The sequence below is a fragment of the Rhineura floridana genome, chromosome 6, assembly GCF_030035675.1.
Source record: "Rhineura floridana isolate rRhiFlo1 chromosome 6, rRhiFlo1.hap2, whole genome shotgun sequence".
NCBI lineage: Eukaryota > Metazoa > Chordata > Lepidosauria > Squamata > Rhineuridae > Rhineura > Rhineura floridana.
This window is the reverse complement of record NC_084485.1, coordinates 25,209,916-25,222,642: the sequence shown is the minus strand read 5'-3', so window position 1 is coordinate 25,222,642 and position 12,727 is coordinate 25,209,916. Positions and strand designations below refer to the sequence as shown.

Here is a 12,727-nt window from a genome sequence, read left to right as displayed (position 1 = left end):
CTCCTGGGACCGCTTCCTCTTCACACGTCCCTTGCTTCCTCTCTGGTCTGGACTCCGGGCGCCTTTGCGTGGGTTTTGCGCATTCCTGGGTTCTGCGCCAGCCAGATGGGAGCCCCCACGGCAGCTCTGGGTGTCACCCCTCTGGGTATCACCAGATCTGAGTCTGGTAGCACTTGGATAGGTGACAGCCTGGGAACCACATGTGCATTCTTTCCTCCATGGTTCAAATGTAGATGGTAAACTCTAGGAAGGATCACCACCTTAGTGATTTATCCATAAAGCACCATGAATGTTAATGACACAATATAAACAACAATAATGGAATTCTTCCTGTGATTCAGCTAATTGCAGAAATTGAGTCTGCAAGAGAGAAAAGGTTGTATCCAACTAAGTTTTACTCAGAGCAGATCCACTGAAATTAATGGACCTAAGTTAGTCATGTTCATAATTTTCATTGGTTCTACTTTGAGTAGGACTTGCACTGGATACAACCCAATGGTGTTAGGATTCTACTGCTTGTGTCTTTCTCAGTGATCAGTACAAGTTTAGTGGAGGTTATGAAGATCCATTGCCTGATCCGCTGTGAGAGAGCCATCGTTACATCTTCTCCACACCAATTGTGTCAGGTTTTGGATGACCTGCAGCAGTTCAGTACATTTGGAACAGGATTTCCCTTCTCTGCCCAAAAGTTTCTACTTGAAGGTGGGATGCAAAAGTCAAATGCCATCTTCTTGACTCAGGAATGCCCTTGGAAAGGTGCAAAATCATTACATCTTCCCAGAGGTACCATTTCCAAATTGTGCATCAGCCAGCCTTGCTTCACAGTGTTTTTCTGAGCTGCGGTTAGCTTTCTAGAGTGCTAAAGAAAGGGGGGCATCTAATCAAAAGAGTAACTTATGAAAGAACCACACAGGCATACACACCCCAAAGTCCTCTCCTTTTCTGATCTTGGGGGGAGGGTAACAGCGCTAGTCACTGTATCATTTGAATCCAGCCAAAAGGAAAAGTGAAAAGGGACAATTGTGATGATTTAGGATTGTTCTGCCAGATCATAAATCTTGTCAGAAACCATCATGTTTTGGTCCCAACAGGATAGTGAGCTACAGTAGGACTTACAAGTGGCTCTATTGGTCCCCCTACTCATTCTCTATAATATATCAGTTGTTAACACCTGGGAGTTAATAAAGCTAATGCTGTAAGCCAAGCCCAAGCTGTTAATAAACCAAAAGATTAGCAGGCTTGCTATGAACATTCTTGTACTCATTCTCAGCAGAACAGCTACTTCCTTCCATTTCTATAGCTATCCTAGACGTTTGCAAAAGGACTGCGTATGTGTTACCTTATATCTCCTCACATATGATGGTAGGACTTTTTGTAAAAAAAAGTTTTTTGCAGGTAATCACCATGCAGCATGTTTCTTATGATCTCGGAAGGACATCTAGTGGCCAAGATAAGCATGTTCACTCACATCCAATATAGCCTTTCATTTGTCAGGGACGGGAAAGATGGGTGCTCCTAGCTTCAGCTGAAGTTCCTGCAGCTGCTTCATGTTTCTAAATCTGATCTACAGAGGGAGGGACTCTTGAAAATCCCCATCTCTGCTCAACAGTTTCTACTTACAGCATGATTCCAATGTTTAAGGCACATAAAATGAATAAAAATATCCTAGAGATATGAAAAATAAACAATAGGGTTTTTTTTCTCCTGTTCATTTTTGGAGAAGATAGCCATTTTTTATCTGAAATGTGCAAACTGTGGATGAAGTAATATGTAAGGTTTTGATGTGTGTAGGATATGTGAGGGCTGGTGTTGGCAACTAATGTAATGTTTAGAGCAACATATATATGAACATAGGACTCCTTATACAGAATCAGTCCATTGGTCCATTTATTGTCTACACTGACTGGCAGTGGCTCTCCAGGATTTCAGTCAGGGCCCTCCTCCAGCCCTACTTGGAGATACTGGGGATTGAACATGGGATATTCAGCATGTAAATCGGACGCTCTACCACTGAGCTTGGCCCTTAGTAGAAAAGCATATGAAAATCCACTTTGGAATTGTAGTCTCCCAACCTGTGGGCAAAAATTAAAGCAACAACAAGGAATCATGCGAGATGGCAGTATGCACAGGACAGAAAAGTTGGTCTGGTCAAAAGCAATAAGGGCACACTATGATTCATTGACGCTGAAAGGCACCAAAGAATCCATTGTCCCCAAAGCACAGGCGTCTCCTTGGGTCCAACCAATTTTGTTGTTGTAAATCACTTTGGGTTGCTTTTGTGAGGAAAGCAACTGAATGATGATAGTAATATGGGATGCCTGGATGCAATATTAACTGCTATAGCACACTTGCAAAGATTATGTCTGGCTATTGCTCCCAGTACTAATACACACATATTTATTTTTGTAAGAGATTTCTTAACTGTTCTTCACTGTAAGGTCCCCAGGGTAAGTTACAATCATATGACATTAAAATCCAGTAAAGCAATTTAAAACAAATCAATAAATGTACATCAAACGATAGAGGTGGTCCCACAAATATCACACAATTATTAACTGTCAAAGGCCAGGCTAAAGAGGTGTGTCTTCAGCAAACAGCAAAAGCCATCATCCACGATGCTTCTTACTGCAGAGCTTGGAAAAGTTACTTTTTTAAACTACAACTCCCATCAGCCCCAGCCAGCATGGCCACTGGATTGGGCTGATGGGAGTTGTAGTTCAAAAAAGTAACTTTTCCAAGCTCTGCTTCTTAGGGTGTTGGAGGCACCAAGAAGATACCTTCTGTTGATCTTAACACCTAAGAGGGTTTGTAGGGAAGGAGGCAATCCTTCAGACACACACACACACTGGGGTCTATTGTTTTGATGTGCTAGCTAATTTTAAGGTATTTCAGTCTTTTAAACTTGTAAACTTTTAAACTGTTTTTTTGTGTTGTGAAACTCCTTAAGTTTTGTTTTATTTGCTTTTATATGCTTTTACATGTTTTTATATCACTGTTTATGCTGCATTTTTGTTTTAATGGTATTGTATGAGTTTCACTATCATATACCGCTTAGAGGTTTTAAAAATATTAAGTGGTTTATAAATGGTTTTAAAAAATAAAGATTAATGATTATCATTACGTTTGCCACTTTGTAAAGAGAATCTCCAAAAAATCAGGAAAAATTCTATTAAATAGAAATGTGGAGTGTTAATCCAACTAAGAAACAAAGGGGGTATGGTAGTAAAAAATCCCATATAATCCATTAGTCTAATATTTTAAAGAAAGTTCAAAGGAATAGCAGTTCTATGATGATGATTCTATTTTAATGCCAAATGACAAAATAGTCTCCTATGTGGTTTACAAAGTGTAAAAACCAGTTGCACAGACACTAAAATATAAACATCCATAATTAAAACACATAGCAGAATAATCCCATTAAAATATAAGCATCCATAATTAAAATATACAATAAAACAATTCCATTAAAACAACAGCAGTTAAGTCAGGATTAGTTAAATAGGTGTACTTGAAGAAAACATCTTCATCTTTATGATAAAGGTAAATCTGTAATGAATTCTTCCCTAGTGATAGTTGTGACAGGCAGTTGTATAGAGGCAAAACCCTTGACTCCTGTGACAGAAATTGTTCAAGTGTAACTAATGGCTTACTGGACTGCTGACCTGTGTTTGACTCCGTAGTCTTCCTCATGAGCTTATTACGGATCATTAAGCCATCCAAGAAATCTTGTTCTCATTTTGTAAACATTTCTCTTTTCAACAGTGAAAATCAAATGCTGTAAAGAGTAGTAAAGATAAAATGGAAGTACTGTTGTCTTCATTACATCCATCTGCCACAGCTATAGACGCAGGCCTATGCAGCTATTTGAAAACTGTCTTCATTAGTCAAATCAGTCATTTGAATGATTATTTTGTACTGTTTTTTAAGGTGTGTTATGTTTTACTACATACTTATTGCTCTACACTGTCGTTATATTTTATTATTTATTTTATTTATTTATTATTTGATTTATATCCCGCCCTTCCTCCCAGCAGAGATGAGATGATGGTATGTAAATACTTTTATAATAATGTAATGGGTAACCTGTGGCCCTCCAGATGTTGTTGAACTCCATCTCCCATCATCGCTGACTATTGGCTATGCTTGCTGGGGCTGATGGGAGCTGGAGTCTGACAACAACTGCAATGCCACGTAATCCCCACCCATGTATGTAGACCCAAAATGTATGATAGTTGGACTGATATCTTGCTATTCCTCCCCTCCCCCCTTTGGATCTGACTTGGAGAAGATAGTCCGTTGAAGATTCATCGAACAGAAACTTTCCCCACCTATCGGTCAGAGCACTGATAAAGAAAAGACAAAGACTTTTAAAACGAGTGGTTTTAGGGTGGACTGATCCGCTTTCATTAACAATTGTGCAACAATAATGAAGCAGACAGAAGTAAGGAAGAATGGATTATGACTGCAATGTTATTTTTTAATCTTCAGGCAAAAGTTATACAGCTTAGAGATAAAATTGGGAAGTTGCTGTATTTCATAGTTACATCCAGAAGAAAGAAGCTCTTCTTCAGTGTGTGATTTTTTTTTAATATAATTGATAACTGTTGATGATTTGTCTTATGCTATCAGTTGTTCAAGATTCATTTTGATGGTATCTTAGATAATGTCATTTACATGTATAAACTACATGTAATATTTGTATATTTTTCTTTAACTTCAGTGTCCTGATTCATCACTGAGCATAGCACTTTTCAGAATGGTGACCAGTTTTTTGGAACTGGAATCTGTTGTCCCTGTCTATTAAAGTCTGATTAAGACTCATCTAAGTTATCAACAGACAATTCTCTTGTCTTGTTATGTTTTATTTCATACTCCTATGTTTAAATATGTCTTTTAGAAGTTTAGAAATAAAGTGCCATTTGCCACATCACTTGAAATATTGCATGCAAATTTTGTGAGAGCCACAGATTGAGAACATTAACAGAAGCATCATATCCAAGTAATAAGTGTGCAACACAGCATTTGCAAGATCATATTTGGAATACTTTGAAAGGCTTTCAGATTGTATGATTTCTTCAATATTTTTTTAGATCACAGACCAAAACCTCCAAATATTTGCTGACTCATATTGACCAATCATACCTCTGATTGACAGGTGCTGGAGAAATGGAGATGAAGCTCTGCCACCCTGGGTTCCTTTGGATATAAATAAATAAATAAATAAAAGTATGGATTTCTACTGGGACATCAGCTAGGAGCAGGATCAAAATAATTGCATCTTCAGTTTGGGCTATCTGTGATTAATTAGGGTTGCCAGGTTCAGGGCCTGAGATTGATCCTGTATCTTTAGGAGAAGAGAAAGTCAGCCAAGTACAGGTGTTCTTGCAACACTATAATGGGAAAAACCACAAGGGCCTGGCAACCAAGAGGTCTGCTGTATCTTTAAAAGTTGTGGAGGGGAGAGGGAGAATTCCACCTTGTGGTTTTTCTCATTACAGTATTGCAAGAACACCTGCACTTGGCTGACTTTCTCATCTCCCAAAGATACAGGATCAGTCTCAGGCCCTGAGCCTGGCAACCCTATCAGTGATGATATAGAAAGGGGAAATGTCTGGATTTTCAACAAGCTTTCCTGCTGCTCAGGTTCATATTCAAAACATTAGTTTGTAAAAACTGGAACAAAGGTGAAGGTGATGGAACTGATTCAAGTTGTAAATCCTATAAAAATGGGTTCAGTGGGACTTACTCCCAAGCATTTGCACATCAGATCACAGCCAACATGCAAGGAGCTTGAACTCCTTGAGTGCAGCCATCTTTGAGGCTTTCACAAATGTACTGGTGGTTACAGTGGGTATGCTAAAAAAAAAGTCAGAGGCCTCAGTGCAATTCTAGTTACATGTAATTAGTCATATCTAATAATAAGTGGAGCCTGAGGGAGATTCATATCCCCTTCCTCATTTAAAGATGCAGCCAACTAAGTCAATGGGGGCCAAATGAGCATCATGATGCAATATAAATGTACAGCCAGATGCATATATACTCTTGCATTGATTGTATATGCAGAAGTTTGCTTCTACACACAGGTTACCTTTGCAGGATTAAAGCAACAAATGGCAATGCCATATTTCAAGGTATTAATAATTATATTTATTTTAGTTTTTTTAAAAACAAATACTATCCTTTAGGGATGGAAGGATCTGTCAGTTTTGGTTCTTTCTATTTCTCATTTTTCAAATCTTAAATTCAGTTCTCCAGGTTTCTGCAGCACTTTGCATGTTTTTTAAATGCTCATGATAGTTTTTCAGCATTTGAGTGTGAATTTCTCCAAATAAACACATTTTGTCCACAGTTTTGACTAATGTATATATTTTTGCAGGCAGTTTTTCCTAATGTAATGTATATTCGTTTGTTATTTTCACTAATGTATTCATTTTAATGTGCACTTTTCCCTAGTATATTGTTATGGGTTTGGGGGCTGATTTCTATGAGACCCCTTCCAACCTCTGATTAGGAACTCTGCACCTGGATCTGGGCTCTGTTGGTCAGATGAGTCTCCTTTGTTAGCCTAATAGAGTGGCCAGGTGGGCTAATGGGTCTGCCAAGTGCCCATTAACTGGTGAATGGGCCAGGGAGATCCTATTGTTATTGAAACTCTTCAGGATAGCTCCCCCCCCCTCCGGCAGCCAAAGGAGGGGCTTGTGTTTTGAGTTGAGTCTGAGGAAAGGCTGGGAGCTAGAGACATGCAGAGAGGCTGGCTCCCTACACCATGGCTTTAGGATGCATCCTGTAAGCCTGATGAAAAAGCAAGATATTGGACTGCTGATGCTTTGAATCCATCCATCTTAAGCTCAGGTTGGAATGTGTGTAAATAAATAAACCATATTTCACAAAGACACCACAGACTGCTGACATTCTTCCCAAGGAAACCAAACCCTGGGTAAGTACAGGGACCCCTGGAAAATTCTCACCGCTCGGAGACTGGGGTGGTGTGCAACGCTATGCATTCTTGTAAGCATTGATTGGAGAACTGCACTGCAAAATTTGGGCAAGTTCTTATACTGTTTTGGAAAGTGTGAATTGATAGATTTGGTCTTAAGTGCAAGCTGAATTGAATTTCACCTTCTTCCCTACTCTCTTTCAGCCATATTCTGAGGTTTAGGTCAATTACCAAGTTAGTTTTCTGATGGGCTCATCCTGTTATTATCCTTGTCCCAGCCAAAAATTGCTCCAATATCTTACAGTATTCCTAAAAATGCATTGCCAATGTGACGTTGGTAGGACACATTGATGGAGGGAAGAACAAATAGCCCACAGAGAGCAGTCCAATACATCCCAGTGACACATTGAGAGGTGATAATGTACATAAGTTCTTTTTCAAACTCAAAATCAAGGATGACATTTCTTATAAACTTGTGAAGCTGAGAAAAATAAACAATATTGCAATAGGCATCTTTAATAAAGTTGAAGTCATATAATGGAAGCTTGTACACATGCAGCTAACCAATACAGTGAAAATCAAACTGTGCAATGAAATAGGTGCCCAAAACTTAATGTGAAGGTGGTAAAAGAAAAAGAGAAGACATTAAGAAAAAAACAAGCAAGAGAAATATGGATGCAGAACAACTTGTTGGCCCTGACTGAGACAACTGTTGAATGCAGCAGAAGCTCATATTACAAACATAGGAAACTAGCTTATACTGAATCAGACCATTGGTCCATCTAGCTCAGTATTGTTTAAAGTGAGTGGCAGCAGTTCTCCAGAGTTTCATACAGAGGGCATTCCCAGTCTTACCTGGAGATGTGAGGGATTTAACCTGGAACCCTCTGCATGAAAAGCAGCTGCTCTACCAGTGAACTGTGGTCCTTCCCCCAAACCATCATGGCTCAAAAGAAGAGAAACCTCTAACTTGTGTAGCATAGTAGGACATAAGAAGAGCCTGCTGGATCAGGCCAATGACCCATCTAATCCAGCATCCTATTCTAACAGTGGCTAACCAGATGCTCATGGGAAGCATGCAAGCAGGACCTGAGTGCAAGAACACTCTCCCCTCCTGCGGTTTCTAGCAACTGGTATTTGGAAACACACCGCCTCTGACTATGGAGGCAGAGTATAGCCATAGAATCATAGAATAGTAGAGTTGGAAGGGGCCTATAAGGCCATCAAGTCGAACCCCCTGCTCAATGCAGGAATCCAAATCAAAGCATTATGGCTACTAGACATCATCCTCCATGAATCTGTCTACTCTTGTATAACCATCACTGCCTCTTCTGGGAATGAATTCCATAGTTTTAACTATGCACGGTGTGAAGAAGTACTTTTTTTTTTGTCTGTCCTGAATCTTCCAACATGCAGCTTGACCAGATGCCCATGAGTTCTCCCATGAGAAAGGGAGAAAAACTTCTTCCCATCCACTTTGTCCACATCATGCATATGTTTATATACCTCTATCATGTCTCCTCTGACTTGCCTTTTCTGTAAACTAAAAAGCCCCAAATGTTGCAACCTTTCCTCATAAGGGAGTTGCGCCAATCCCCTTGATAACATCTTACTGCAACCCCTGGCATTCCTGCAAATGGCAAGGAACCCTTTAAAATAGCATATTGTTAGACTCTAGGGGCTGTCCCCAGAAGGAAGTAGGACAGAAGTGACTTGCTGGGTGGGAAAGAGCCACTATGCTAGTTTTCTGGCCAGGTGGGTCGCTGTTGCTTACCAGGTGGGGTAAAGTGGTAGGGAGGTCAGCGTAATGCAAATGCCCTGGTGGTGCCAGTCCTGTGCTCGTGCCAGTGCATTGCCACCATGATGACCTCCTGCCCCTCCTTGTAAGCAACAGTGACCCACCAATCAGGAAGCTAGCACAGTGACTCCAACTCACCTGGTGAGCTGGTTCTGGCTAGAGCTTCCTTCATAGTCATGTGGAAGCACTTTTCACAGGCATCTTTGATTCTTGCTCTATGTAATACACACATGCAACACACACTGAGAGCAATAGGAATAAATGTCACATGACAGCATTTACAGAAAAAGCCAAAAGTAACAGTAGAAGAGGTTGGCAACAATTGTGAGGTGCACAGTGTCGAACAGTCTGGAGCATCACATCCATACATGAAACGGGAGACTGAGGGTGTTAGGAAGAATTGAGTGTGAACACATTTTCTATAGTGAGACTGCAAGAAAATGTTGGCACAGACCTCCCATAACCAGACCTAGTCCCTGACCAATCAATGGATACAAATGAATGAACAAAGTCAAGGTCCAAATGAAGATAATATAATAGGAACATAATATATTTACATCACATAGGTATGTAAGAATTTAATTTTTTTTACAAAAATAGGTCTATGGCTTGTAGTCAATAGAATGTACAATAATGACCCCAAATTATATGCACTTTCAACATTGCAATGCAAGCACAGTGTGTAATATAACAACCATATTCTAAAATTTCTGGCTGTGTGGACTAAATGTAACTATTGGTTATAACCCATGTAATCATTGTATAAGCAGTTGCAATCTCAGCAACTGGTTGGCCACTGTGAGAACAGGATTCTGGACCTGGTGGGTCATTGGCCTGATTCAGCAAGCTCTTCTTATGTTCTTATGAATACAAACATATGATAGCCCAAAACCTGATAAAAAATGGTTACAAAGCTGATGAAAAATGATTCAGCTGATGAATCCCGGATCCCGGAAATTACAGGCCAGTTAGCTTAACTTCTGTCCCTGGAAAACTGGTAGAAAGTATTATTAAAGCTAGATTAACTAAGCACATAGAAGAACAAGCCTTGCTGAAGCAGAGCCAGCATGGCTTCTGCAAGGGAAAGTCCTGTCTCAGTAACCTATTAGAATTCTTTGAGAGTGTCAACAAGCATATAGATAGAGGTGATCCAGTGGACACAGTGTACTTAGACTTTCAAAAAGCGTTTGACAAGGTACCTCACCAAAGGCTTCTGAGGAAGCTTAGCAGTCATGGAATAAGAGGAGAGGTCCTCTTGTGGATAAGGAATTGGTTAAGAAGCAGAAAGCAGAGAGTAGGAATCAACGGACAGTTCTCCCAATGGAGGGCTGTAGAAAGTGGAGTCCCTCAAGGATCGGTATTGGGACCTGTACTTTTCAACTTGTTCATTAATGACCTAGAATTAGGAGTGAGCAGTGAAGTGGCCAAGTTTGCTGATGACACTAAATTGTTCAGGGTTGTTAAAACAAAAAGGGATTGTGAAGAGCTCCAAAAAGACCTCTCCAAACTGAGTGAATGGGCGAAAAAATGGCAAATGCAATTCAATATAAACAAGTGTAAAATTATGCATATTGGAGCAAAAAATCTTAATTTCACATATACGCTCATGGGGTCTGAACTGGCGGTGACCGACCAGGAGAGAGACCTCGGGGTTGTAGTGGACAGCACGATGAAAATGTCGACCCAGTGTGCGGCAGCTGTGAAAAAGGCAAATTCCATGCTAGGGATAATTAGGAAAGGTATTGAAAATAAAACAGCCGATATCATAATGCCGTTGTATAAATCTATGGTGCAGCCGCATTTGGAATACTGTGTACAGTTCTGGTCGCCTCATCTCAAAAAGGATATTATAGAGTTGGAAAAGGTTCAGAAGAGGGCAACCAGAATGATCAAGGGGATGGAGCGACTCCCTTACGAGGAAAGGTTGCAGCATTTGGGGCTTTTTAGTTTAGAGAAAAGGCGGGTCAGAGGAGACATGATAGAAGTGTATAAAATTATGCATGGCATTGAGAAAGTGGATAGGGAAAAGTTCTTCTCCCTCTCTCAGTAGCCTTTTCCCTCTGCAAGGGTGGGGGACCTATTAAATTGGTCCGCCCCCGGAGACTAATGAATTCTGAAGGTTTTCAAAAGGCTCTGGGGGTTTTGCCAGCTGATAAGACTGGCGCTCCTGTCGAAGCCATGGTCGATCTGTGGAATACAGAGATGACCCGGGCTGTTGACACGATCGCTCCTGCGCGCCCTCTCCTATGTAGAGCTCATACAGCTCCTTGGTATACTCCGGAGCTGAGAGCGATGAAACAAGACAGGAGGCGGCTTGAGCGGAGATGGAGACGAACTCCCGACGAATGCAATTATGAGCTGGTTCGTGCTTCTACTAAGCTCTATGTAGGAGCGGTGAGGGCGGCAAAAAAACAACATTTCGCCGCCACTATTCAGTCATCTCTCTCACGCCCACGGGAGCTTTTTAAAGTGGTTCGTGGCCTACTTCATCCAGGCCTACAAGACACGGCAGATACATCGGTAGCTCGATGTAATAAATTTGCTGAACACTTCCAGCATAAGATCTCATGCATTCGCCGGGACTTAGACTCCTGTTTAATAGCAGTTAATCCTACTGAGGTGTCCAGAGCACAGTCTTGTCATGTTTTGTTGGATGAGTTTCAGTTCGTTCAGCTCGAGGACGTGGACAAGGTGCTTGGACAGGTTCGTGCGACCACTTCGGTACTGGATCCTTGCCCCTCTTGGCTAATTAAAACTAGCAAGGAAGGAACAGTTGGCTGGGCCAAGGAAGTGATTAATGCCTCTTTACGAGAGGGAGTGGTCCCTGGCTGTCTGAAAGAGGCGGCAGTGAGACCACTCCTGAAAAAACCTTCCTTGGACCCAGAGGATGTCAGCAGCTACAGACCAGTAGCCAATGTTCCGTTCCTGGGCAAGATCCTGGAACGTGTGGTTGCTGACCAGCTCCAGGCGCTATTGGATGAAACCGATTATCTAGATCCATTTCAATCGGGGTTCAGGCCTGGTTTTGGCACTGAGACTGCCTTGGTCGCCCTGTTTGATGACCTATGTCGGGAGAGAGACAGAGGGAGTGTAACTCTGTTGATTCTCCTTGACCTCTCACCGGCTTTTGATACCATTGACCATGGTATCCTTCTGGAGAGGCTTGCGGAATTGGGAGTTGGAGGCACTGCTTGGCAGTGGTTCCGCTCCTACTTAGCGGGTCGTCTCCAGAAGATAGTGCTTGGGGAACATTGCTCGACACCGTGGGTTCTCCAATGTGGGGTCCCGCAGGGTTCGGTTCTGTCTCCCATGCTTTTTAACATTTATATGAAGCCGCTGGGGGCGGTCATCAGGAGTTTTGGAGTGCGTTGTCATCAGTATGCTGATGACACGCAGCTCTACTTCTCCTTTACATCTTCTTGAGGTGAGGCAGTCGACGTGCTGAACCGTTGCCTGGTTGCGACAATGGACTGGATGAGAACTAACAAACTGAGACTCAATCCTGACAAGACTGAGATGCTGTTGGTGGATGGTTTCTCTGATCGGATGGTAGATATATACCCTGTCCTGGATGGGGTTACACTCCCCCTAAAGGAACAGGTGCGTAGTCTGGGAGTCATCTTAGACTCTTCCCTCACACTTGAGGCTCATGTAGCCTCGGTGGCCCGGAATGCGTTCTACCAACTTCGGTTGGTAGCCCAGCTACGTCCCTATCTGAGTAAGGAGGACCTCTCATCAGTGGTACATGCTATGGTAACCTCGCGTCTGGACTACTGCAATGCACTTTACGTAGGGCTACCTTTGAAGACGATTCGGAAGCTACAGCTAGTGCAAAATGCGGCAGCCAGACTGCTAACAAGAACTAAGCGGTCTGAGCATATAACACCTATGCTAGCCCGTTTGCACTGGCTTCCAATATGCTTCCGGGCCAGATTCAAAGTGTTGGTACTTACCTATAAAGCCTTATACGGCGCGGGACCATGATATCTGTC

At 41.8% G+C, this 12,727-nt stretch overlaps 1 protein-coding gene across 5 annotated transcripts in view; it reads left to right on the top strand.

The window, feature by feature from the left end:
* The window catches only part of DOK5 (docking protein 5), a 138,191-nt gene that overhangs the window by 104,438 nt on the left and 21,026 nt on the right, over positions 1 to 12,727 (top strand). For 3 of the 5 annotated variants that reach the window (XM_061631221.1, XM_061631217.1, XM_061631220.1), the window contains one exon: positions 4,289 to 5,348. The exons of the other annotated variants lie outside the window; for them this stretch is intronic. In XM_061631221.1, the coding sequence (XP_061487205.1) occupies positions 4,289 to 4,347 (59 nt within the window). In that variant the 3' untranslated portion in view covers positions 4,348 to 5,348. Of the gene's footprint in view, positions 1 to 4,288; positions 5,349 to 12,727 lie in introns of those variants that run through there. 5 annotated transcript variants of the gene reach the window in all.